This window comes from Cotesia typhae, unplaced genomic scaffold (genome assembly GCF_013202065.1).
Source record: "Cotesia typhae breed Kobodo isofemale line unplaced genomic scaffold, CoteBio_Ctyphae scaffold_152, whole genome shotgun sequence".
Lineage (NCBI taxonomy): Eukaryota > Metazoa > Arthropoda > Insecta > Hymenoptera > Braconidae > Cotesia > Cotesia typhae.
The window spans coordinates 5,448,167-5,476,130 of record NW_027423776.1 but is presented as its reverse complement, the minus strand read 5'-3'; the positions used below and the strand labels follow the sequence as shown (position 1 = coordinate 5,476,130).

The following is a 27,964-nucleotide window of genomic DNA, read 5'->3' as shown; positions in this document are numbered from 1 at the left end:
AACCAACAAAACTATTATTCTCCACCTCTTTATTCGGCTTTTTAATCAATACCAAAAGCTTTCAGTTTTTAGTCACACAAAAATAGATTCTTTTTTCTTAGTCTTTATTTTATAATTTTTTTTTTTTATATTGCAATTTTTATTTTATAAATCATACACTCAACAAAAAATTATTTTGATTCACCAAAAAACCTTTTTAATAAAATAAATTTAAAAAAAAATTACAATAAAGTTGGATATTTTTTAATAAGTTGAAATTACAAAAAAATTTCATAAATTAATTAATACAAATTCAACAAAAATTACACTTTATTTTATCGTTTATTGCACAATTAAATTTCTTCACATTACTAACAAAATAATTTTCCAATTTCTCAAGTTAAAATTTACAATTTTTCATTAAAAAATTTTTTTTCAAAATTTATATAATCCATCAGTATATTAGTTTTTTTTTTAATCAAAATTTTGTCACTTCAAAAATAAAGCTCTTTTAAACAAAAAAAAAATCCATTCAGAAAACCCTTTAGTGCATACTTTCCAATTAAGAAATTCCGTCAATAATATTTACAAACTATTAGTAATAATAACTAATAACAATTATTAATAAAAACATTCACTTATCCTTAAAAACCGGTATCCAGCAAAAGATCTCGCACTTGTTATTTGCATTTCATTATATTTCAACATTATTATCTTTACCCTTACCCTTACTTATTAACTCTTATAATTATAGCCATTAATATTAAGATTATGGTAATTAATTTTAAAATCATCTTTGGTCCTCCTCACCATTACTATAAAAAAATTACAAGTTATCGCAGAAACAATTAAAATAATTAAAATAATCATACAGATACAGAGTCGCGGTAACAACATAATATTAAACTGTTTTTGTTGTCTTTTTTAAATTAATGAAACTTTAACTTAGTAACCATTTTTTTTTACTTTTTTACCGTCCCTTATTTATTATTATTTTTATTGAAACAATTATCCCGCTAACTATGTTTGAAAGTTTTTCAGCTTCTGCAAGTCCCTCGTGTCCGTACATATTAAATTACATATTATTAAAATAACCATAACCATAACCATAATCGTAATTGTAACTATTAACGTTAACTATAACCATCGAGTCCTCATGACTAGAATAGAACTCAATAAATTTTTAAAATTTATAAAAAAAAGACTAGAATGCACTTTTATTTGAACAATAAAAAAAAAATAATAAAAGTTTGGTTACTCTAAATGTGTATGCCTTAAGCGCTCATGTTATACCTCAATTTATTAAAGAAGTTTAAGTACAATAAAAATGATAAAATACTTTAAAAGCTATCTCAGTAAATTTTCTCTACAATTCACTTTTAAAGTTTGAATTTTCCTGCGAGTAGGAATGATTTTGCGAGTGAAACCCCTTTATGAGTGGTGACGGCTTATTAAAATTGACAGGAATGCCCGCGCACATGGACTCTACTAGAAACTCTATTTACAAAAAAATATATCACATACGGCTGCCTGATGAGTAAATTTTACGGCCAAATGATAAAATAAATTTTCTATCTCTAATTAAACGAATAATCATTGTCATGATTTTCACACCATCTCTGGGCATTAGCTATATAAATTAAATAACAAAAGAATCGGGTCAATTACTTGAGTTGTTCGAGAGTGATAGTGTTTACACCATCGTATTTAAAGAGAGAATTGCAATAAGTTTTTTTTTTCTAATCGATTTTTGTTTAAACAGATGAAACTAATTTTAAAAGGAATTAATTATTGAAATCATCAAATTTTTATCTTTAGGTAACTGTAGAATATTACGCGCTTAAGGCATATAAAAAAAAATGTTAAATACCGATAATAATTTTCAGAAAAAAAAAACATCAGTTGAATGTAAATGGCACTTCGATTTGTTTATTTACTTTTATTTTATTTTATTATAATCGAAATGTCTAGGCTTCATTAACGATCGCGAGAAATTTATACTCTACCCCAATAAAATATCGACAGATCGTTCACCAGACTGCTGGCAGTGGATAAAACTTATTTGTTAGCGTTAATACGGTGTTATTTCTCGTTGACTCGGATTCAATCCATCGTATTTTCCAATTGTCTTGTATTTCTATTCTTACTCTTCTTCCTTCTCTGTAGCATTCTTTTGGATCAGAATCGGTTCATTTTACATTGCTTCCGGGTCATGGAATATCTGGTATTTTTTCTCCCTTGTAAATAGTTTCACTTGAGCTCCTCTACTCTACTCGTTGATCTTATTGGTATTTTTCACTCGCCTGGGATACACAGATTCAATCGTAATGGTATAATCGGAGTCATTGACTCTACTCAGTAGTCCTATGAAAAGGACTAGACGGGGGCGATCAATCCAGTCGTGTTCGGCTGTCTTAAACCAACACTGCCTGAAATAGATAAATGTTATTTTTACAAACTGTAATTATATTATCGGTTGCTTGAAACACGTCCAAAAATTATTACGTCTACCCAAGCTTACATCTGATAGACGAAGTTTAGAAACCACATGTACGAAACATTTAGATACATGTTTAATTATACATTACAAAAAAAATAGTCTTCCATCTACTTTTATCCAGTGAAAATTATAATTTAAATTATCAAAATATTTATAAAAAGTTAGCAAACAATTTTTTTAATTTGTATAAAAACTTAAGTATTTTATCAAAAATTAGACCCATCAGTGTTCACAAAATTTTTTTTTACTCTCTTTGTAATTATTTATTCATTCTAAAAATCAATTTCCGTATAAAAAATTTATTATTTTATTTTTAATAACTGATATAAATTTTTTAAACAATTTAATTTTTCACTTTCAATTTTTAAACTTTACTACCAACAGATATTTTTCACAAAATTAATTTTTATTAAAATTTTCTATTGCGAAATATCTATGAAAGAAAATTAGTACATTAACAATTTTAATAAATTTGAAGAGCTTTAAAAAATCGATTGTCATTCAAACTAGGTAATTTTATAAAATAATTTCACAACTAATTTGCCTTTTAATAGCGTAACATGTCACTAATTTGTAATTACGTCGATAAATTGATACGCAAAATTCCTAACATAGTACATACATAGTCCCACGTAACGCGTGCTCTAAATGGATCCCCGAACGCTAATACAATGTAATATAAACGATGTTGTAACTCCTCTGTCCCTCTATTACGCACGTCAAGCTTTTCCACCCACCGTAAACGTGACTCGACATTAAACTCTTGTAACCTACCGTATACATGTATACATACATAAGATATAACTACCGCCGAAACGAATCATTCTCTTCTAAACTCATCCGCCCGGTCCCATCCATGTGAACATTCAACTCATCTCATCTCAATTCAACCTTTTATTTTTCTACCTTTCATTACCACGTCTGGTCTTTCATCCGATGTGAGGAATTAAAAGTCGATAAATTATCCGTCCGATTACACAATTACCAAATAATGGAGTCTAATTATTGTATGAGATATAATGAATTGTAAATTATGAATTATAAATATTAAATAAGCGTACCTGTATTAAGCTTCCTGTAGTTCCCCTTTTATGGTAGAGACGTTGTGATGATGCCTCGTAGATAATTTGTTGGCCAACTCGTGCATTACATCGCGGTAAATTATCGTGTCTAAATTTTCACCAAGCATGTAGAGGAGGAACCAGTCGCCCACCTTGCTACGTCGCACTATTGTCTCTACTGCGTCTCTTTTTACTAAGTGAAACCTCAGTTTCAATAAGTAAACTCTCGTACGCGGAGAAAAAATTATGACAATCTATCAATTAAAAAATATGCATCTATTAAATATTAAAATTTTAATTTTAAAATTAAAGTAATTTTTATGTCTTAAAATTATAAAAAAAAAAAAAAATAAAACAATAATTTTTATTAGTCAATTTAAAAAAGTTAGTAATTTGATTAATATATTTTAATTGTAGAAATTTACTGTTAATTTTTTATCTCCAATAAAATTTTATTGTTTATTTTTATATATTAATTTTCAATGCCAAGGTTCGAAAGCCGAATGGAAAAATAATAAATAGAATTATAGATGCAAGTTCACGTACAAACTAGCAATAATATTATCATAACACACAGAGAAATATTTATTTTATCTTTTAATAATTTAATAGTGCAAACTTGGCAATTTCGTCGTTTTCTTTTAAATAAAATTAAATAAAAAAAATTTGTTTGATTAGAAATTTTGAAAAAATTTAATGTTTTTATAGTAGAGAAAATAAAGTAGTATCTTTAGAAGTAATTGAGTCATTAGAGCAGCGGAAGTTATTAATAATGACAATAATTAATATCTAATATACTGACCCTATATATAACAGTCAATAGGCTGAGGATGCCGAGAAGTAGGAACCAGAACCACAGGAAGACATAGATTTTCTCATTAACGACATTTAGCGGAAGTATACAGACAGCATCATGTCTCTCAACTTCCCCGCTGACTCCGTACTTGTAAAAAGTGCACTTGGTCATACGCGGAAAGACGTAGATCATGGGATCGATTCGATCTTCTTGGTCGGATTCGAGGAATCTGAGGACGTCAATCCCGAAGGTCAGAAATGCGCCATCGAAAAAACGGTTCATCAGGAACATCTGACCTGCGCAAATTCACTGATAAATAATAGTCAACTTGATTTAAAAATAAAAATGAATAACAAGTAATAATAATATTACAAGTAATGGAATAATAGGTTGCGTCGATAAAGCAAGGATTGCATATTCGTTCTCATTTTACAAAGACTTGGCGAGTTTTGAGTTGTAACTCTGCCAAATTTAATGACAAAACCGTAGCTACTCGTTCATTCACACAGCACTGGCAATACGAGTGAGATATTTACCGGAATATTATTCTCGACATTTTAGCTCTCTACTTCATCTCAATCTCGATGGCTATTTTATTTTTTATCGTTGCGGTTATTAATAATAACAGCAAATCTTGAATTTTTTAATATTTATATTTTTATTTGTAATTATAAAATTTTCTCCACTCACCAATAACATTCACCAAGGCTAGAACCTCGCAGAGATAATATCGGTAGGCCCACCAGTTGTGGTAGCGGAGATTTTCCCACAGATAATCGAGAAGCATTTTCTTCTTTTGCTTCTTCTCCACCTCAGAACAGAGACCGATGTCGAGGTCCATCATCAACGCGTGAATCTTACCGCCTTCCCATCCCTTCCAAAGCCATCGCGGTGTGTAAAATAATATTGCCTGTAATTAAACAGAAAGATACATTTTTTATGATAAACTTTTGACAGCTATTTTATTGTTACAAAAACTTAATTAGAGTTTTTAAAATCTTGTTGGACTTTATGCCGTCCGATAATTACAAAATGAAATATTCTAAAGAAATAAAAATTTAAAAGTATGTAATTTAATTTTAAATTTAAAATTCAGGGTGGAAAGGTTTCTTATAGAAGTCTGTTTAAAATTTTTCTCAAAATTTCATTTTTTCGTAGCACCGCTTTACAGTATAAAATTTAATTTTTATCCTTTTTTTTCATTCGTGAAAGAAGAAATTGATTTTTATTTTATAATGTAACGTCTCAGAATTAACTCTCTCGTAAGGAGAATATTTAGTTACTATACGCAATCTGTTTGATATTTTTAATGTTACTTTTATTAAAAAAATCATATATATCAATGTCAAAAATTTTTTTTTCAAGGGAAATGATCTTGAGTTGATACAAAAATCTCATAGAAAATAACTTAAAATTTTCTTCCGAATTTACTAATTTTTCAGGCTACTTTTACAATTTTTTTGTGCCTAAAAACTTAATTTGAATAATTACGGCCATTATAGAAAATATTTAAATTAGCCTCTTATTTTCAACCGACATGTTTACCTATGAACAGTACTTAGTTCTTATTTATGTAGAAGGTAGAAGAAAATACTTTAAAATTTAATTTGAAATTGGTTAATGTTGAATTAGTGAACCTTCTTGTCATAAAAATAAATTATAAATTTATAAATAACAACAAGAAAGCGAAGGAGGAGTAAGGATAGAGAAGACAATAGAACGAAGACGTAATGTCGAGGACATGACTCCAAGGCCGACAGGTGAAAAGATAATTGAAACTGTGAACAAAGAGCTACGAAAACTTAAAACTTACAGACCGATGAAAAACTTTGTCAGGGTTTTAAATAAACCGAACATTTAACATTGCGCAAATACTTCTAGTAAATTTAAATATATACAAATGTAAATTAAATAAGCAGCCAGGGCCGAGGATGAGACAATAGAAAATTACGGACTTGGACTGCTCAATCCGCAGATACTTGCGCAATCTTCAGTTTTCTATGATATAAATTATGAATTTTAAATATAGCACATTTGTATTTATTAATAAGGATTAAATTTCGTAGCTTTAAAATTGCTCACTAGATTCTAGTTACTCTTTATATTTATACCATTAATGCAAATATATAACACTGTAAATTTATATTGTAGCGTATTACGGCTCGAGTTTGTTATTTACGATTTTCTAAAGCAAAAGTTTAGCTTTACAGGCTCATTTATGCTAAAAGAATACTTACTAAATCGTTAATCGATTATTGTAATTACTTTGGTAAATTATTTATTATCAATTACCGCTATCGTGAGTTTGATTTATCGTCAACATATTTTTATATTATAAATATTTTAATTAATATTCAATATTTTATGGTAATTAATTCAAGTTAACCATAGTTGTCAATTAAGGAGGAACATTATCATGAATTTTAAGTGAGTTATTTTCTTCAGTTTATTAAAAGTAACTCATAAGAAATTTGTCATACTATATAAAAAATTTAATTCTTCACAAAAAAAGTATTTTATTAATTTCTTAATTTCAACTAAAAAAATTTTAATTTAATAAAAAAATTATAAACATTTATTTAAGCGCTCAAAATATTAATTAACAGCCAAAAAGTTTTTACACTAAAAAAAAAAAATTTAACTTTCTTAGAAAAAAATATTTTTGAACCAAAATAATTATTTTGAAGAATTTGATCATCTTTAAAAAAAAAAAAAAATGTACTCAAACCCAAAAAATTCTTCGTTGAAAAACTTTTCACATGATCTAAAACCATAAAACTCTTCAAAATAATTTTCTTGATTCAAATTTTCTTCTCTTTAATTGAATAAAATTAATTTTTTCATTATAAAAATTACTCACTATATTAAAACACTGATGTCTTCTAAAAATTCTCGGTATCAAAATAAAAGAAAACCTTTTAACATACGCCATAAAAAATTCACTTTTATCCTCAATTTAAATAAATCAATTCCCATCTAAAAAATTACAAAAATCATAAAAAATAAAGAATAAAAAAAATGAATAAATCGTCCATATTTATCATGGAGGTAAAATATTATCGGATATAAAGTCTTTAGCGAATTTTTGTCCTGAGTATATAAAATAATTATCATGAGTGAAGAATCCGCGAGCCGTTAATTACCGGATATCACGGGAAATATAGCCTCGACGTTGGCTGGACCTTTGCCCGGGAATTAAAAGCACAGAAGCGTGTAATGGCATCGGCACGCGGGATTTCTGCGCACCGGCATCGGCATTGCTATAGATATAGATATAGATATACAATATATACAAGAGTATGTAGAGAGTAGAGAGTACAGAGTTAGTACCAGCCAACAGCAGCAGTAACAGCAGTATCACGAAGGGGAATAGAGAAAAGGACACTTTGGCTCGTTAATTACATCGGGATGGGAATACATTGCTCCGTGTGTACACATATATTTATTATATCTATACAATATACATACACCCCTTGCATATACATATACATATACGTGTACTTATGTACGCCTCTATATAAATATAAATATAAATATAAAAGGGCTGGCAGCAGACCGTAGACTGCAAAGCTGGTTGATGCAGCCTCCGCTTACTTCTGACTTCGCTAGTGCAAATTATTGCAAAGCTACTGAGCCATTAATCCCACCTCGGTCTTTCTTAACCTCACCAGCAGCTCCACCACCAAAGAGCAGAGAAGAGCACTGTGATCTTGAAATAAACGACCAGAAATATGAAACTTTTAGTCCTTAGCTTTAAACAGAATGTTAAATCTGACGGAACACGAAAAACCTGTTTCTCTAAGTTGTTTTGCATTATTCTGCTATTCCGTCAGATCTTTAAGTATCTAACAATACTCAAGGTATTTTCATTTCATTTTTAAACTCTCCCTTGTCTTATCTATTTATTTTATTCATCAACACTAAATATTAAATACTAATACGCGGAACAGAAGGTTATGGCTACTAGAGCTGGTGGATATCAATAAATTCCTTGATTTATTTGAAGACTCAATTCACCAGATAATAATAATTATCTGAGCGTCGTTAAATCTCGGATGATACTTATATACAGTGAGTCGCATATTTACAGTGTGTTTAGTTGTTATTAAGATTTTGCTTATTCGTAAATAGCTTTATTTAAGCTTGTGCAAATTATATCAGTTGCCGGGATTTGTCTGGAGATCGGGAATTATTTTCATGCTATTCTACAGTTCAATATTTATATTGAAGAGGATTGTTGAGAAGTCTTCCCTCTTTTTAATCGCAATTATTGGAGTCTTGACCCAGTGAATTGTTTAAAAATTTTTTTATAGCAAAGTTTTTTAACCAAGAAAATTTTTTTTTGCCATCAATTAATGTTGAATAATTTTTTAGGAAGAAAATTTTTGATATTGTTAATGAATGATCAGAAATTTATTATCATTTTGGCTACCGAATGGCTTTTTTTTTTAAAAGGCGTACAATACGTAAAAAATTTTAATTTTGCTACAAAATTGATGAGATTCCTAAAAATTCTATAAAAAGTTTATCATTTTAATAAAATAATATTGTATAGAAATCAAACTATTGTATTTTTCCTAATTTGTTAATCAAAATCAACAAATTAACTCGACAACAAAATAGACCTCTAAAAAATACTGGCCATTAAATGAATTGATATATCAAAAGAGTTAATTCAACAAAAGTAACAAATGTTTATCTTGGCCCAAAAGTTAATCAAGATAAGAGCAGGTGTATATCATTGAATAAATTACACCTAAAAATAAACACTGTAACGTCTTAATCAGCATACACCGAGTTCAGTAATAATAATAAAATAAAATATGTATAAAATAAAATGGATATGGATATGGATAATCTTACTTGTAGCAGTAATGCAAAAATCACCCACTGATAATACTTGTGATGTTTAACAAGCGGATGATTATCGTTAACATGAACATCAGTTTTGCTATTAGTAAGCCCCGGATAAGGAACAGCACGTCCGACAGTCAAATTAAAGGCATTTATCATGCTATAAGTCGTGTGTAACCAGCAGAATGTTTCTAGCACGGTAGTTTCCACCGCGGATGAGCCTTCGCAGTGGATCGGCGACCCGGAGATGCTTTTGCAGGCCAATGTTAAGCATCCCGCGAGTAACAGAGCCACTGTTACGCGGTAATGAAGACGGAATATCAGTGTGTCCTCCTCTGTTTTTCGCACTTTAAACAAAGACCTTAGTGATCCGAAGATGTCAATCATCTTCAGCATTATTGGCATTTTTATCGGCCTATCTAATTCATCACCACGACCACTGAACCCTAATTATTTACTATCCCTGTTCGCGTAATCCAATAATCCAATTCACCAGGAATAAATCATCGTCATATCACTGATATATATTTATTTTTTATTGTTTCACGGATTTGAAAATTTCAGCAGACTTATGATGAATTTTTTGAGTCACTGTTGAACGCAAGTTGCAAGAAAATGTTTGAGGTTGCTGTGAGGCTCTGATGATTTTTAGCGTTTTTATGAAATACATTTTTGCAAGAGCACAGAAATTTTGTCAGACAGTGGAGACACGTGAAAGAAAAAAGCAACTGCTCTAAGACTGACTTTATTCTTTAGACTGACTTGAGGGGCATCCCTTGGCCTCGAACGATGCATAACTTTAAAACGATGCATTATTATAACGTAGGCAAGTTTCGATCCATTAAAGTCTCGATAATATTAATGCTCATTGTTTAATACTTAAGCTAATACTTTTATACTAATGCTTGATCTTGATGTCAGTTTATTTTATTGTTTCGTTTATGAGATTTGCGTGTTAAGAAGGTCCAATTGCTGGCTATGTTCAGTTAAATGCATTAGGTAATAGTAAGAAATTGATTTTTTTTTTCTAAAGTATCAACTGCGAAAGTTACTACAATTTTTTATCGGTAGATGGCATTTATCAGAAAATGCGTAATAATTTGAAACTCATGACGTCATTTTAAGAAATGTTATTTATATTAATAGCTTGAAAAGAAAAAATCATTTAGTATTTTAAATTCAAAATATCGTATCAGGTAGTTACTCACTGAATTGCTGTGGGTCCAATTATAGTATCTGGGTGTAAATCTCATCACTGTTCTTATAAAAATAACCACTTTAATTCATTCTGGGAACGATGAAAGTAAACATGAAAAGAATTTGGTATGGTGAAAAATAAAATATAAATAATTTAGAGAGGACATTCTGAGATAAAACGCGAGTATCTAAGACTAAAACTAAGACTTTAGAATCATGACAAACCCGACTAGGCATTCGGGTCATTGTCAAACTATAGTTAGTCGGAGTCGGAGTCCAACTCAACAATTCCGTGGGAGACCTTATTACGGCCTCGACCGATTAATTAATTTACTTTTTTCGTTACTTTTAACCCTTGTTTAATCCATTTATTAATACTATTAGATATCGATTTTTTATTATTATTCGAAAAATTTTAATGCTTTTTAAGAGTTTTTGTTTTAGAAAATTGAGAAGTTAAATTTTTCAAATTTTCTAAAAGAAAATTTTGTTATTTCGCTTTTGTTTTCTAACTATCAAAGCTTTAACTACTAAAAATTATTGAATTAAAATTAAATCAGTACTTTTGATGAAGGTCTGAAAAAGTTCAACATTTACCTATCATTTAGTTGTTAAATTTTTAATGAAAAGTTAATTAATTTTAATAAATTAATTAAATTTTTGTCTGTTTAAAACAAAATGTCTTAATTTAGAAGTTATTGACATTTTCTGATAAAATTGTAATTTTTATCATTTTTGATTTTCATTGTTACTACATTTCATGATTATTTTATTCTCTATCAAATATTTGATTAGCCAAAAATTAAATAAAAAAATTTTAAACTATGATTTATAATTTTGACCAAAAAAACGTCTGAAAGAAATGAGCAATAAATTAATTATTAAAGAAATTTTAATGAACCCTTTGACCTGTTTTCAAAAGCAGAAATTAATGTTCCTTTATATATTAATATATATTTGCCATCATATAAGAAATATTTATATTTTTTCATAAAAGAAGATACATGCTTCGGGAAAAAAAAATATACTCATATATATCCATGTCTAAATATATGTACATATTTTCTTCTACAGAACAGGGAAGACTAGTGTTAAATTAAAAATGTAGGAATTAGCACCCAGCGATAATAAATAGTAAGGATTTAAAAATAAATAACAAGTTTTAAGTTATTGTAGTAAAAATATTTATCCTTGAGAATCACTTTATAAAATCTTATTATCGCACATGTAATGTGGTTGGTATTAAAGAGACTTAATGAATAAAGAAGACACATAAGAAAACAAACAAGGTACAGAAGTTAAACGTGTAGAAACATTGAGCTTCTCCATGGTCGGCTAGTCTACCCCAGTCATTAAGACTTTTGATAACTATCTTGTGATAATAACAAAAACAACAGCATTAATAATGACAATAGACGAGGTAGCACTGTTATAATAAGAATAAGAAAAAATGACGGTAATGAAAATAAAAATATAAATAATAATAAAAGAAAATGACCCCGTACCCGAGCTTTCAGTGATACTTAAGGTTTCTTTCTTGGCAATGAACTAGATCGAAGAGCGCAAGCAAGTACAAACATAAGGATGTCCTTATGCAGAAGCGTAAGCGGAGTTTAAATGATAAAAGTTCCAACAAATTGTTTGTTAAACAGTGTTTATTTATTTACTAGATGTCCCGATCGGTCTTGTGAGCGATATAAACAAGAATTTTTCTAGGTTGTGGGTTGTATTGTGTTTCGAAGGAAGAATGAAAAAAAATGTTTACACTACAGTTTTATATTTATATTTTAAAACAAATTTATTGATAAATAAAATTTGAAAAATCGTGAGAGCCGATGAAAATTATAAACATTTGAACTAATTTTTTTCTTTTTTCTATTTTTAATAAAGTTAGAGAAAAAAATTCATGGTTGGTTAAAAAAATTGTTTTCATCTAAATTTCGCTGAGAAACAACAAAATTTGCGATTTTTAAAACTTTAAATTTAAAATTACTAAATAAAGTTTTAGATTTTGAACTAAGTTGATTAAATTAAATTTCAAAATTAAAATTCATTAAATTTCAAAAATTAAAAGATAAAGATTGATAACATAGTGTATTATAATAATAGTGATAATTGTAATGAAAATAATTGTGTAATGAATCTGATAGTTATAAATTAGGTATGCGGTTAGTTACAATTTGGAGTTGTGATGTATAACTTCGATCGTAAGTAGGACACTGTTCTTTGTATACACGGTTGATGAAAGCACGTGGGTAATTTTTGGATCTTAAAGTATAAACTAAAGTCTTAGATAATACTGGAAACTTTTGTTTATTTTTTTAAATACATTTGAATTAAATATTATCTGGGTTACATCGCTAATGTATTTTTAATTCCAGAGTTTAAATATGTCGCTTATTCTTATTTTTATTAAATTTAACGTGTTTATGATAAATGCTCCATCTTGTGGATTTATATTAAAATCATTTTTATATTTAAATCATCGGGTGATGAATTAATGGCTTTAATTTCCGTTATTTTTAGGTTTATTTTGTTTTGTTATTAATAGGCCGCTTTTTAATGGATCGATTTTCGTCATTTTTTATTTATTTAGAAGCTTTGATTAAGTATTAGTATAAGAAGATTATTTTGAGTAATCTGTTCCTTCGATCATTAAGATCTTATAACAGCGATTTTTTTTATTTTTGAATAGTTAAGAAAAACATTCTTATTTTATTTTATTGAGAATCTTGTGAATTATAAAAGACGGTTTAAATCAATTTGTTATTTTTTTGTCTATTTTTATTAAAACTCGGTATTTTTAAATTGAAATAGAAAAAATTAGGTAATTGTTTAGATTCACGGTTCAAAATTAGAATTATTTTTTATCTATCATAAGTTTTTTTTTTTTTAAGTTCAACAAAAACAGAATTTCAAAAAAAAAAGTCAATTTTTCAATAAAAATTTACAATTAAAAAAATCCATAAAAAATTTCCAGGCATTCAAACAACAACTAAAAATTTTCATCCGTTTGCTAAAATTCACAACTCATAAATAAAAAAATCATTAAAAACTGCAGGAGTGATTAAAGCCGCAGCAAACGTCGATTGATAAGATATTTCCTGTGAGAAGGAAATTCCAAAGTACAAAAAAAAAAGAAAAAATCTTAAAGACTATATGTTCCTAGTATAATTTAATTTAACAAGGTTGTAACAGAACCTCGATAAAAAAAATAGCAAAGTAATTTTTACCTGAAAAAAAAGCATGAAGCAAACCCATTGGTAATACCGATATTCCTTTCTCTCACTTTCAGGATACAATCTTGAATTATCAACACCTGGGAATGCAACTTCAACGCCGCCTTTTTTCTTGTACGCCGATACAATAGTGTAAGTGCTGTGAATCCAGCAATAAGTGTTGAGAACATCTTCGGGTAAGTCCTTACTATGTATGCAATCTATTGGATTACCCACGTACTGTCTAGTCGTTACGATAAGTGAGCATGCTATCAGTCCTATCACCGTAAAACGGTAGTGCAGCCGGAACACAGATGTGTCCGTGTGGATATTTGAACTCTTAATAAGGCTTTTTAAGCCGCGAAATATGTCCAACATCTTTTACCCCAGAACTCCAGCCGCCGATTCCTTTGAATCTATTAAATATCTATCCAGTATCGTCCGTGATAGGGATAATTTTTTACGCGCAGTCACTCTCCACGCACGTTTTTCTTCCAAAGGACCCACAAGATTATTCGCTTCTTCTTTTTGTATCCGCAGTCGTTGCATTATTTTATTTATTTTGTTGAGAAATTTCGTACAAGAAATTTTAAAATTTTCATTTTAAAAATTTTTTTAGCATAAAAAATATTTTTTTCAATACTCGGTTTGAGATTTTTTGTATTTCTCAAAAATATAAAAATACATTTTTCTCATAATCGTCATGTTTAACGAGTAATAAATGAAAATGATTCACTTAACTACCAAGATATAGGGATAATTTCGGCGAAAAGATTTTCTGAGTATCGTTTTGTATTTTTGTTTTTTATTTGCAACAATCGTGTTTAGTTATATCACTTGGAGATTTCACATGCATTGGAGTAAATGGACTCGAGTGAATATTGATTTAACGAGTTTTATACACACGAATCCCTTTTCTGTCCTGTTATTCAATAATGGAACAACAAATCTGACAGATGTTTGACAAATTGCCAATGTTCGAATGTTCGAGCACTCACCGATATTTTTCTCTTTTTTTGGCGTTAATATTTATCACAGATTTTAAACCCAACACACCTGTTGATTTATATCTCTCACTTTTATAAACAGGGATAAGAATCATAAATCTGACGAATCACAGCTGTCAATTATTCACTTTGTATCGTAAAAAATATTTTTCAATCTAAAAAATAAAATTTTGATATCTTAAAAAATTTTAATTTTTTTGAGAAAACTCACGTTTTTTCAGAAAAATTTATTTTATAATTGCTACTAATTTTTGTGTTAAAATTGTTCATACTAAGAAAAAAAAATCAATAATTTTTAATAAAATTTGAGAGCGCAACTATTGAAGTAGATAACCTAATGGAGGAATTGAACCCTGATGGTTTGGTTTTGCACCGAAAGCTCGCTATTGAAATATCTGACACTAGAGCTACAATTAAATACACCTATTCTGCCCCCATTCGAGTGTTTCAAGTTTTATAGAAACTTATCCATACTCAATTCATGAGAAATTTATAGAAAGGGAGGGGAAATTATTTTTATATTGTTATTTTTTTCTACTATTTTTAATTCTTGGAATTAGTCATTGCCAAAGTTACCCACATTATTTTTTCCTAGAAAAGTAGAATTTTTTTTTCAGTATTGAAAACAATTCAAAAATGAACCAAAAATTTTTTTAAAGAATATTTTCAGCCAATTTAATCTAGAAATTTCATGTCACAGTACATTCAAGAAATGGAATAGCCAATTTTAATAGCCAAAAACTAAATCTCAAAAATGTATTTATAATTAATCCGCCAACAATTATAAAATTTCCGTTTGAAAAAAATCCTAAATATAATTTCAAGTAACAAAAAAAAAACAAAATACAAGAATAGAATAACAGAATAATTTGTCTTTGACATGTATATTTTTTTTTGAAATTGTTTTATTTATTTTTCCAAGCAAAAAAGCCCCGTTAAGAACAAAGTGATTAAAAGTAAGGAACATCAAAAGCTGAATATCCGATTCCAAAGTCAACTTTTCTCTATTTTTTATTATTTTTTCATTTTGCGAGCATCAAGTCCACGGGAGCCTGGAAACCCCATGAGGGTTTTGTAATTTTGTTTGATCTGCTCATTCTATTTCGGAGTTTCGCGTGTGTGAATTCTGAATGTGACGCTGAAACGCAGCACTTTGTTACTCGTTACTTGTAACTCACATGGGGACCGGGACTTACTTTACATTTGAGCCTGTATGGTATATATGGAATTCTATATGTATGCATGTACATATATGTTGACACGGAGAGAAACAACCAAGCGAATACTCTGCAAAATTAAATACGAATACAGAAATAGCTGGATGAGTCTACATCATTTGTCTCGCGGTCTTTTATACTTTTTTAGCTCAACTATTTACCCGTTTGTTTTCTTGATAATATTTTTGGGCAATAATTTTTTGATCATTATACTCCGTTTATTCACTTCCACCCACGTCCTCCGCGCGTGCCAACTTGTTGCAATTTCAGAGTAACGGTAGTGTTGATCATCCAACAAACCTATTAGTCATTGCCGTATTCATACACTCGATTCTATTAAATTTTCTTGCATTGTCTATATTAAATACCGAGCAGTCATACATTTCATAATAATACTATTTATAAAGATTTAATTATTCATATTACTTATAAATACTTTCATTAATTATCGGTCGTATTTTACTATCTTATTTACAGTGTAATATTTTACCCAAAAATTGTCACCTATAAATTAAATTTATTCTATTTTTAATTCATTGAATTTAATAATTTAAGTCGAAATTTTTAGTAAAAAAATTTTTTTCTTTGAGAATTTATAAATTAAAATTAAAAATTTTTCTATTCAAAATGTTAATTATTTTTTTAGTGCACGAAAAAACATTTTTATTTTGTCTAAAATTATTTTAATCTTCTTTGGATCAAATTAACCTTTTTTCTGTGTGAAAGTACTTGCTTGATGTTAAAAAAAAAGTTGTGATTTTGTTTCAAATATTTTTTTCTTATTACATTAATTTAGTCATTTAAAATAAATTTAATCAATTTGTCTTTAAATTTTAAATGAGTATAATAATACCTTTAAAATTTTGGTAAACTCAATTTGATTTTTTGTTGAATTCAAAATTTATTAAAGAATTTTTTATTTAAACTATATAAAAAAATTCAATGACAAAAAAACCGTAAATTTATTTCAAAATTGTAAAAATCAAATAAAATACAAAAATAGCTCACAAACACTTCAATAAAGATAAACCAAAACAAGCTCTCTATTATTTTATCGGAAAATTAGAGCTTATTATCCCAGCGTCTAAACAATCTCAGTGTATAAAATATCTAGTTCACTTAGCATTCAAAATTGCACATGGAATAAAAATAAATCAAGCAAGTATATCACTATAAATCATTAAATGGTTCGTTGTCACAACAAAATTTCTAATTAAAATTTTAAAATACAGTCTAGTACAAGATAATTAAAACCGTCTCATAATATCGTTTTACGAAATCCTCTCCCACAATATAATACAAATACACGTATATCGAGATCTTTTGCTCTTCACCTCATTAATTTGTCAGCACGCGCTGGTAAGCCTCCCGACGAATCCAAATAAATGCATCATGACATGAATGAAATTCACCCGTTTTATTTACTAAACCATCTACAACTAACTAAAATTATATCATTTCATTTATCTTCTGTTAATCGAAAGCTCGGCTGTCAACTATAGAATTTTGACATAATATACAAATTTTTTTTTTATTTGTCCAAAATTAAATCCCGATCAATCACCATCACACGTCAAGTTTGCCCAACAAACTTCACCTTTTATCTCACCCTCCAATTATAAAACCAAAATCTCCACAACTAAAAACTAAATTTTAAAAGCCACAATAAACTCGAGTGTTTCGTGTCCGTAAAATTTGGAAAAAACCAAAATTTCAACGGAGACAATCATTCACCGCACTTTTGTTCTCTTTCCACATAATGATGCATGCCCGCAATGCTGACGCTCGCGACTCATTTCTATTCGGTTTAACGACTTAGAGCACGCTTAGCTTTACTTCTGTTCGCAAGCTCTGAAGTAAAGCTTGCTGAGGAGGAGTCTCAGGGTGTTCCAGGAATAGAATCACCAAACTCGACGGACGTTAACGCAATACAACGGCCTCACGTTTAATTTCACACTCTTCTCTTCCCTGGTTATATGCATATATCTATATATATATCGATAACTACATGCATGTACATAAATATCTGTCTATATCTGTGGATACAAGTTTATGTATAGGTATACAAGCTCTACACCGGACACACGTCGCGCTAATGTAAGAAACCGTTTATACTTGTATTATAAACGCGGTAACTTTACTTTTTTTTTTGGTACGGGTGAGAATGAGGAGCTTTTTGTTTAATAGCTTCACTTTTGGGTGTGCATTTTTATTATGGACTAGGGATTAATTAGCTTTCGGTAATTTTGTTTTATATACTGATTCGATAGCGCTAATTACGGAAAAGTATGTTGAAAGTTTTGAAAATTAATTATTACTTAACACCGGATTTTCAGGCCAATTTTACTATTTTTGGATTTTGGAGTTGGTTGATTTTTATTTTTAGAAATTTTAAGTGATTGATTATATTAATTAACTGGCGAAGGAATTTCGGTGTTAGAGAATGTTGTAAAAATTTGGAAGAAAACTTTTTGAATTTTTATTAGACTAAAAAATGTTAACTTATACGTTTTTTATAATTAAAAAAATTATGAATCTTGATGCTATGTTTAGACGTTAAAAATTTTTTTGGATTCATTTAGAATTATTACGACAAAGGTTAGAGTTTAACAAGAAATTTTTAATTTTTAAGAGACTAGAAAAACATTACAGGCTAATAAATACACAAAAAAAAAAAAATGCCATTCGACTACACCTGAAATTTTTGTCTGACATTGAAAGAAATATATTTTAACATAGACAAATAGGTTGTATTACACATTGCCTGAAAATGGTTTAATTTACACGAATTTATAAAAAATTAGCCATATCTTTTCAAGGATGGAGAACCAATGCAAAAGATTGATTTCTATGAAATCTACCTAATAATTGACTTAAAAAAGAGATTAAAAAAAAGTAACTATTAAAAAATTCCAATAAACATTAATTAGACGAACGAAACCCTTTGAAGAAAAAAAGGCTGGATTCTATCAACAAACAAACCCTCAGCCATAAATAAACTCTAAAAAAAAAATACTCGCTATGATCGTAGAGCTAATTAAAAATAAATAACAAACTCTCAAAATAATTTATATTATTAATCTCTTAGATAAAAATAATCAAATTGAAAATCCATTAATTTACAACCTCAGCCCCGGCTGAGGATCCGACACACTCGCGGATTATATCTGTAGTCAATAAATCAAACTAATAATTTTTTTTTGTCTCAACCGGTAATACATCAACTAGACATAAAAGTGTGTGCGGTTCGCGAGTATCTGACGTTGCCTACTCGTAATATAAAGGTTGTAAGTGATGCACACACTCCGTCTGGCGATGTAAATATAATAATATAATAGCCAATCTAATGATCCACCAGGCGAACATCTCACATCACCTATATTAACACACATGAACACATTATACCACCGTTCACATATGTCAATTATTTTTTATTAAAATTGTACTGATCAAGAATTTTTGGTTTTTATTGTGCCAAAAATTCAATTTTTTACACTTTCTTACTAAGTTAGTTTCACTGTGAGGATCACAAACAGGTCTGAGGGTAGATCGTCCGAATGATCAGGTTACATTTTCCCCACCCTTTATCTAATTATGTCGGCTAAATATTTTAAATTTTTCGTCATCGAATTATCATTGATGCATCGCGTCAATAATAATAATAATGCATAGAGTCATAAAATTCTACCGTCACAATAATTAGATTCGTACCGAATTCTATGAAAGCGGTAAATAATAACTGAAAACTTGATCATTGATTAATTAAATAAAATCAATTTTTTTAATTCATATATAATTATAATTATAATAAAATATTCAAAATTAAATAGATTGCTCTTATTAAAATCAGAAATTTGAAGTCATCTTTCTTGAAATATTAATTTTCTTCTATATTGATTGACAAATTTATTTGATTTTTCATTGAAGAGGAAAAGTTTGGACTAAGAAATTTTAAAAATTTTATTTATGTCAGATCAAAGATACAAAGTATCGAACTTTGAAATTTTTGTCTCGAACGGAGTAGGAAAAATCTTGAATTAAAAACTTTTGAAAACTTTCATAGTTTAAGATCAAACATAAAATTTTTTAACAAAGAAACATTTTTCTACTCGGTTAAAAAAGTCATCTAATCAATTTAAAACAATAAAATTCTTCGAATCGACGTACTATTTTATGAATAGAGTTCAAGTTTCATCAATTAGAAAATTTCCTCATGATCAAAATTCACGTCAAATAACTGCCCAGAATTTGATGAAATTTGATCCATTAGTCGAACATGGTAACATAAGAATCTTCCTAAATTTGGAAAAGCTACAGAAAAAAATAATCTATTCGTTCACGACTTTACCACTTGATTACACTAAAAATGGCGTTTCTCAGGTTAAAAGTGAGACTTAAACTATAAATTATAAAAGTAAAAAAATGAATATTATTTTTTAATGCCAATTAAGTCTTTAAGGTTTATATTGTCCTCTAAATTGCATTCTTGAAACTTTTAATTCAATTTTATGCTATAATTATAACTATAATTACACTTCTAATTAAGTACCTCAGAGCAAAAGATTCCCCAATAAAATTAAAATACACTTAAACAAATAAAAAGAATAAGAGAGAGAATGAAAAAAGACGACAGCCTTCCGGCTTATCATTACGCATAATATAACGTACATCTAATAAACGTCCAGTTGTGTGTTCTTTACAACTATTACTGGACGTTATCATCGATGTACAAGTTAACTTGTTAAACAACGTACAACATCTATATCCATATAATATCCTCAATTCTCGACTGTAAACTGCAAACTGTAAAGTACACTGGTTTACTATTAAGTACCTTACCGTGGTGCACATAACAGAGCTCGAGCTAATGTAATGTAACGTACAAGCCAATCAATACGGTCCATGTGTGTACGCGATTAAATTGACGATATACGTAATAATCTCGTGCACGTGGGCATCTAAATTTGTAAACGCTTCATATACCGTCTTGGAGTCGTATATACCCTCGGTCTAAAACTCTGAATAATCCGATGTATAAATTAATGGTACAAGTTGTTACTAGTAATAGTAACTGAGTAAAGGTAAATACCTATACTACTAAATTCTATACATATAATCCACAGAATGATGGTCGTTGCTCTGGTGAATTTATAACCCGATATTTATCAGCTTTCGAAATAGACGTCTCAAGGATCCCGAGACCCGATAACACTGGCTGAAGGGTTGCAAACTCAGCTAGTATCGTCGCACGCCTATTTCACTCGCGGAAGTAATAATTATAATTATAATTAATGTACGCGAATTTTACCCAACTGTCCTGAGGCAAAGTATTGATTTTTAATTTTTTGAGCATTTTTATAATATATAATTAATAATTTCAATCGTGGATAAATTTTTTTGTAGGTGCGGGTTCATACTTGAATAAATACAAAACATTAAAAAATTCAAGCACGGATTTTTTTTTTTTTTTTAATTAAAAGAACACTATTTTTTTGACAATTTTTATTTAGAATAATAATTTTGTTTCGCTGAGAATGTAATTGGAAAGAATTTTAATTAAAAAATACAAATTGTTTGTGGGTTAAGAAAATAAAAATAATTTCTTTATTGAAATGGTTATTGGTTTGTTTAATTGAAAAATATTATGTATTATTTTGATGAAAATTGGATAGAAAAATGATAAAACTATAAGTTACTATGCAAAATTATTTACTCACCCCCATGGAAAAAAAATATATGAGCTTTACATACATGAAAACTTATAGACTAACATAAAACATTTATATTTCTGCATTTATCTATTTTGAATTTATTTGCTCCAAAAACATACAAGAAAAATTTTTATGTTTCATGTTTTCGATATATATGAAAATAAATATGATGCATAGAAAAAATTGTTTGGATACGTTTACCGTAAAAAAATATATAAAATAGATTTATGTGCGTGAATACAAGATCTATTTTATATATTTCATACATGTTAAATATACATGTATTTTTTCCAAGGGACAAGCATCTCTTAAAAATATTTTTTTATTGAAGTTCAAGCCAACTATTTCGTTGAAAAAAAATTCATAAATCTTGGTCAGAGAGAAATATTATTAAAAAATTAAAAATCAATTAGAGTTAAACAATTATCTATTAGTGTATACTTATAAAATAAACTCTTTAAAAATAACTTGTTGAGAAGGTAAATATATCATTAAAACGCCGGAAATGTCGCGTAAAATTTTACGAAGTACCATCAAGAATTAAGCTGTGAATTATGTTTAAAAGATTGTATATTAAAGTTTCCAAATTCCCATTCCATTATTTTTTATTTAAAACATTTAACATTCGAAAAATAATTCTTTATTTATTTTTTTAGAGAAGAAGTTTTTTAGGGCGACCTACAACTAAACGGACCGTACAAAATATTACACTGTAAAAACCTATTTATAGATAAACGGTATTTAATACATACCTACACATTTTCTTTTATTTTTATTTCCGTATTTATTTTTTATTACTCCTTACTCTTGTTTATATAAGTTGAATTGACACGCGGATTTTTTCCGTAATCTTTCGCACATATTATAACACCGATTCTTATTTAAACATTTTGGTTAGTTATTTGTGAATCGAACTCGAACCCGATACGATACGATACGATACCATCATACTAACTGTTAAATGTTTATCCAGCTTTTGCGTTATTACGAATCCGACGATCTCTTTTTACTCTTTTCTTACTTTCTTTAGAATATAAATATAAATATGTACATAATGTTTGTGTGCTTTACAGCTCACAAGATAAATATTTAATATTGCGTTATGAAAATAACTTTTTTTTTACTGATATTTTTTTATTAAACAAAAATATTTAAAGTATTTCTGAATGAATAACTATTAAAAAAAATTTTTGTTAGAAAATTTTAATATTTTTTAATTAATAAAAAAATTTTTTCATTACTTTATAATTAAAACTAATGAATGTTTGCCGGATAAAATTTTTCGAACTAATAAAAATTCAATCAATCTCCATCACAAAATTAAAAACCAAAAAAAAACTCTAAAAATAAAAATTTTTATTAATTTAAGAAATTTCTATTAACATTTTTCAGAAAAAATATAAAATAAAAACAAAAACAATTTATTGATATTTTCTCGTTTGAAAATTCCGTGAATGATGGATGGATCCGTAGGTATTCAATTTCCGGGTGCTCAACATATGAATATATTATAAAATAAACGCGTAATGACGTAATGAGACAGATAAATTCAAACTTGACATTTAATTCCATTTTTCATTGTATAAAATAATGCATTCAAATAAACTTTATAAATGTCTATTTTATCATCTCAGCAAGTATAAATTTAACGTCACGACAGAACTTTATTCTAGGCGACAAATAGTTGAATTTAGTATTGGTAAATTATCAAGTGTGGGCTCAAATCGTTGGTCGTTCGGGGTTTAGTTGTTATATTAAGAATATTATAAGCAAAATAAAAGTGAGCGGAGGACATATTGCAAAAATGAATAAAATAATGTACTTGAAATACGTCGAGGAAAAACAGAAAATTCAATTGGTCCTCGCATCTTATATTGCTTACGGTAAATTTATGTCGACAGTATATAGTTATATTTATATAAAATAGTTATATGTGTTTATATACATTAACATTTATAACAAAAACGTAACAACAGACGTAAATTCGTTCCGTTGCGCTGCTTGGTTACGGCACGAATTTGCTGACATTTATCTTAAAACTGGCCCTGGTGGACGTGTGAGTAGGTACTATTGTTTTTTAATTTGTTTTGTTTCGTTTTAAATTGAATTAGCGCCAGAGCTTTATATTGTTTTCTATTTTTTTCTGTGATTGAATTTGTAAGATTTTTTTCACCGAAAAATAAATATTTACTAGCCAACACGTGCGAGTATTTTATACAGTATTGTGATCAGATAACAAATCTTCATTTTATGATGTGAAACTAAGCTGTGATATTTTTGTTATTATTGTTTTAAAAAAATATCTATAGTTGATAAACATTTGCATTCACTCAATTCCGGGTTTCTATACACACTCTCTGCTCGTTGTGCCAACACATACGTAGCCAAATCCCATTTACCCATCCGTTAATTTTATATAATTAAACCTATTGTTAACAAGTGGCGTTGCACTTTTTTCCCGTCAATTTTTTTTTTAATTTTATTAACAAAAAATTTTTATAATTTTTGCATATTTTTTGTCACTAACGGGAAACATAAACTTTAACATGGTATTTGAATTTTCAAGTTTGGTTAAGAACTAAAAAAAATGTATGATACAATGCTAGAAAATTTATATCGCGAAGTACGAGATCAATTGCAGTAGAAAAAAAAAATGTTGGTGGAGCGAACTCGGGCAGAGAAGTGACATTTTCAGAGCGAACAATTTGGATTAACAAATGCGCTGTCAAAATTAGATATGGAAATACTTGTAGACACGCCGTGTATGATAAGTGACAGTAGTGGGTCGCGGGCAATAATTATTGTTGATGATACCGGGCTCGACACTTGTAAATTGTTAGTGATATAGTGTTATAGTGTTACGAAAACTACCATACAGATTTATATTATATTAAGCCGAGAAATAATAGACTGGATATTTACTATTTTTCATTCAAATCCCATTCCCCCGTTCTCATTATTTCCGGATGATAAATCGAGATTTCTCAGAAGTGATTGACGCTAAAATTTCAATATTCAAGAGTATGAAATTGGAAATTATTTAATCTGTCAGTGGTTTCGTTCATTTAATACTCAATATTTTGAATAATTCTGTCAGTCACTCAATTTTTAATTACGTTTTTTATTAAAAATGTAGTGAATTATTAAATAAAGTAGAATTTAACAAATATGAAACTACTCACTTTGAAAAAAAATTTTGAAAAAAAATTCAAACTCCATTTTCAAAATTCAGACTCGATTTTTAAAAAAATTTACGATGTTATTAATATACCTGCTTGTAAAAAACTGAAATAGAAAAAGAAAATCTTCCCTATTTGTACCTGAGTTTCTTTTTCGTGAATGGTCGACTCCCTACTCCAAGAGTTTTTTGAGTGAAAAGTAGACTATTATTTATCATAAATTTGAAAAATGAAATTTTAGAGAAAAAATATTAACTAATAAAATTGTAGTTTTTAATCAATAATGGTACTAAACAAATCAGTTATAAAAATTTCTCAGTTACTTGTATTTAAAAAAGAATAATTTGATGTCAAAAAAATTTTGTTAAAATTGTACTTACTCTGTTTTTTGAAATTTTTACAAGTCAAGAAAAATCTTAAAAATTTTCAGAAGATAATTACTTTCACTTTGATAAAAATTATTGACAAAAATAACTTGAATGAAGATTATTCATAATTGTAAAAATTAATAATTTAAAAAAATCAAAGACCAAAATATTTTCAAATTAACCATAAATCATAAAATGAAAATAATTAATAATTAATAGCGTGTGTTACAAATTGATAAAATAATATATTTAACAAGATAAAACGGCTTCTTTGGCAGTAATTAATAAGATATTACTCTGTCAAGTGTAGAACCCTCGGTGGTTGCCTTCAAGTGATAATAAATCACATTATTCAAAGATAAATATATATGTATAATATACACTCAAATGGTTTTGCTCCGTAGAGTAGATCATCTAATTTTCTATCTCCATTCTCTCCAAACCAAACACCGCAAGCTCTGCGCTCAGATAATTCGATGCTAAATATTGTTATTTATTATTACATTAATAATTATAACAACAATAATAACCGCTTTCAAAGGAATCGAAACAAAATGAAATTTTTAAACCGATCGCAGATGCCGGTATTGCCGGTCACTGATCTGTAGGTTCCCAAACTCAGCGATAGATCGCGCCTTTGATCAAGCAATCGTTCTCCAAAATAACAATAATAGTAATTAATAATAAAATTTGAATTTAATACCTGCAAAAGCAGTAAAAATGCCACCCACTGGTAATATCTGATCACTTTTATTTCTTCTTCTTTTCGATTGTGATTCTCTGGAAATGAAAGATGACCTACTCGGTTGTGAGGCCAAAGAAATGATGAGGACGAGGCTACGCCGGGAAAGGCTACATTTACTCCAGCTACTCCGAGCATTGCTCCAGTTACGAAATAAGTGCTGTGTATCCAACAATAAGCGTTGAATGCATCTACAGGTATTTCTCTGGAAGAAACAAGAAAATTCAAGTTGTTTTATCGATATTGTTATTGTTATTGTTATTGTTATTGCTATTGCATGCCGAAATTGTAAAATAAATAATGTAACATGACTGGATATTTTAGACAAAATATGTTTTTGTAAACTTAAAGTCTCTTTGATCCTTCTTTTACGAGAAAACAATTTCTGCAGTAATTTTCACTTGAAAAATTTGTTAATTTTTTTAAGTTCATATAATTTTAAAATTTACTTGAATATTCAAGTGTAAATAAATAATATGTTAAACCAAAATCAGTATTCAAAAATAACAAGTTCAAATTTTTTTATTATAAAAAACTAAAGAAAATTAAATTTAATTTTAGGTAAAAAAATTTTTTTAATTATCTCGAAACACTGGATTTATTTTTCAACCTATAAATAATTCATAATTTATTTAAAAATTAATTTTTGCCGGTGAATATTTTCAAATTCTCCACAATATTTTTAAAAAAATCTAAATTTTTTTTCAAAATGAAAAAACTTAAAATTCACCTTGTATGCATACAATCAATAGGATTCCCTACAGATTGTTTAGCAGATACAATGATCGAAAATATTAACATGACAGCAGCAGTGAACACGTGTGCTCTCATAATAAAACCATCGCTTGTAACTCTTCTCACCTAAAAACATAAAAAAACAAAACAGAACTACTCTTCAAGCTCACTAAAAAAAAAAAAAAAAAAAAAAAAAAAAAAATACAATTTAAAAAATAATCTCACCCGAAACAAAAAACAGAGCGCGCTAAACGCGTCCATAATTCTATCGTCGTGAAGTCCCTTGTATTTAGACACATCAAAAAGCTTACGTTTGCGATTTTTCTTCCTTTTGGCCCTTGAGCCCTTGTATCCACCCTCACAATGGCCGTACTTATTATTTTCAATGTAAACCACTGTACTGGTACTCTCAGTCGTGCTGCTTGAATCTCTACTACTACTACTAATGCTGATACTACTATTTATTCTATCATGTGGGTTTCGCATAGCGCAAAGGTTTTCAAACTAATGAAAAATCACCCACGGTCTCAAACCGAAACCAAAACTAAGCCCAAGGGCTTCCATGCTTTGACCGTGAATTGTCATTTTTACTTTCATTTTTTTTTTTTTACATGATTTATTGAATCACGATTATAGCTCACGATTAAATCCTCAACTTACGATACACGACCAGTTCTTTCATTTTTACGTGGAGCAAATACTTACCAACAAAGCACATTTTTAGAGAATCAATACAGGAAGCTTTTTTTATAAGTAATTTTTATTTATATTTTTATATTCTCGATGTATGTTCAATCTCAATTGAAATGAGAAAAAATTTATACTTTAATAAAAATAAAAAAAGTTATCTGACGTACGCGTGTGTCCCGATGCGCGGGATAGCTCCCAAGAAACTGATTCGAACACATAGTGCCTGACCTACTGTGCTTAGCTCCTGTGCTTTTAGTTGCCAAGAAGAAGTATATGTAAGCATTTTAAACCACGATTATCATCGTCAACATCGTAATCATTTCCATGATTAATAGTAATATTTGCTTATCATTAATATTATTATTATTATTTTTGACATAAAAATAATAATTATTATTATTACTATCATTATGGAAAAAAATATGAGTTAATTAGAAAAAATAAATTATCGAGCGAATGGATGAGGACCGCGATAATACTATTTTTACCTAAGCCTAAACCGATTCGGTGAGACATATTTTATTTATAAATTTTTTTTATTTTCTCCTTGTTCTCGTCTCGTGTTAGTTCAGTTATTTGGTTGATTTTATTTCGGCGTCTATCGTGTTCTTACTATGACACAATTTGTCCTTCTGGTCGCCCACGAGTCTTAGTTCTCAATGACGACAACTATGACATCGTATTTATCGCGGCACAAACGCATTTATGTA

At 28.5% G+C, this 27,964-nt stretch overlaps 1 protein-coding gene and 1 long non-coding RNA gene across 8 annotated transcripts in view; one reads left to right on the top strand and one right to left on the bottom strand.

Moving 5' to 3' along the window:
* Positions 1 to 27,427, bottom strand: Shakb (Innexin family member shaking B). 7 transcript variants are annotated; one of them, XM_074256489.1, is made up of 7 exons: positions 26,790 to 27,427; positions 26,560 to 26,690; positions 25,791 to 26,034; positions 5,027 to 5,246; positions 4,343 to 4,632; positions 3,541 to 3,794; positions 1 to 2,408 (listed from the first exon to the last, which is right to left on the bottom strand). In XM_074256489.1, the coding sequence occupies exons 1-6, from the start codon at positions 27,048 to 27,050 to the stop codon at positions 3,546 to 3,548; spliced, it is 1,395 nt and encodes a 464-aa protein (XP_074112590.1). In that variant the 5' UTR covers positions 27,051 to 27,427; the 3' UTR covers positions 1 to 2,408; positions 3,541 to 3,545. The 7 variants fall into 7 exon arrangements, with proteins under 7 accessions (XP_074112590.1, XP_074112592.1, XP_074112594.1 ...); XM_074256491.1 differs by lacking the exons at positions 25,791 to 26,034; positions 26,560 to 26,690; positions 26,790 to 27,427 and adding exons at positions 13,621 to 14,767; positions 17,164 to 17,665 and having other exon boundaries at positions 2 to 2,408; XM_074256493.1 differs by lacking the exons at positions 25,791 to 26,034; positions 26,560 to 26,690; positions 26,790 to 27,427 and adding exons at positions 13,621 to 14,767; positions 17,427 to 17,665 and having other exon boundaries at positions 2 to 2,408.
* LOC141536162 (uncharacterized) overlaps positions 23,500 to 27,964 on the top strand; it is a 49,492-nt gene continuing 45,027 nt past the window's right edge. Inside the window, exons 1-2 of the long non-coding RNA XR_012480695.1 lie at positions 23,500 to 23,604; positions 25,881 to 26,026. This is a non-coding gene — a long non-coding RNA (uncharacterized LOC141536162). The remainder of the gene's footprint in view (positions 23,605 to 25,880; positions 26,027 to 27,964) is intronic.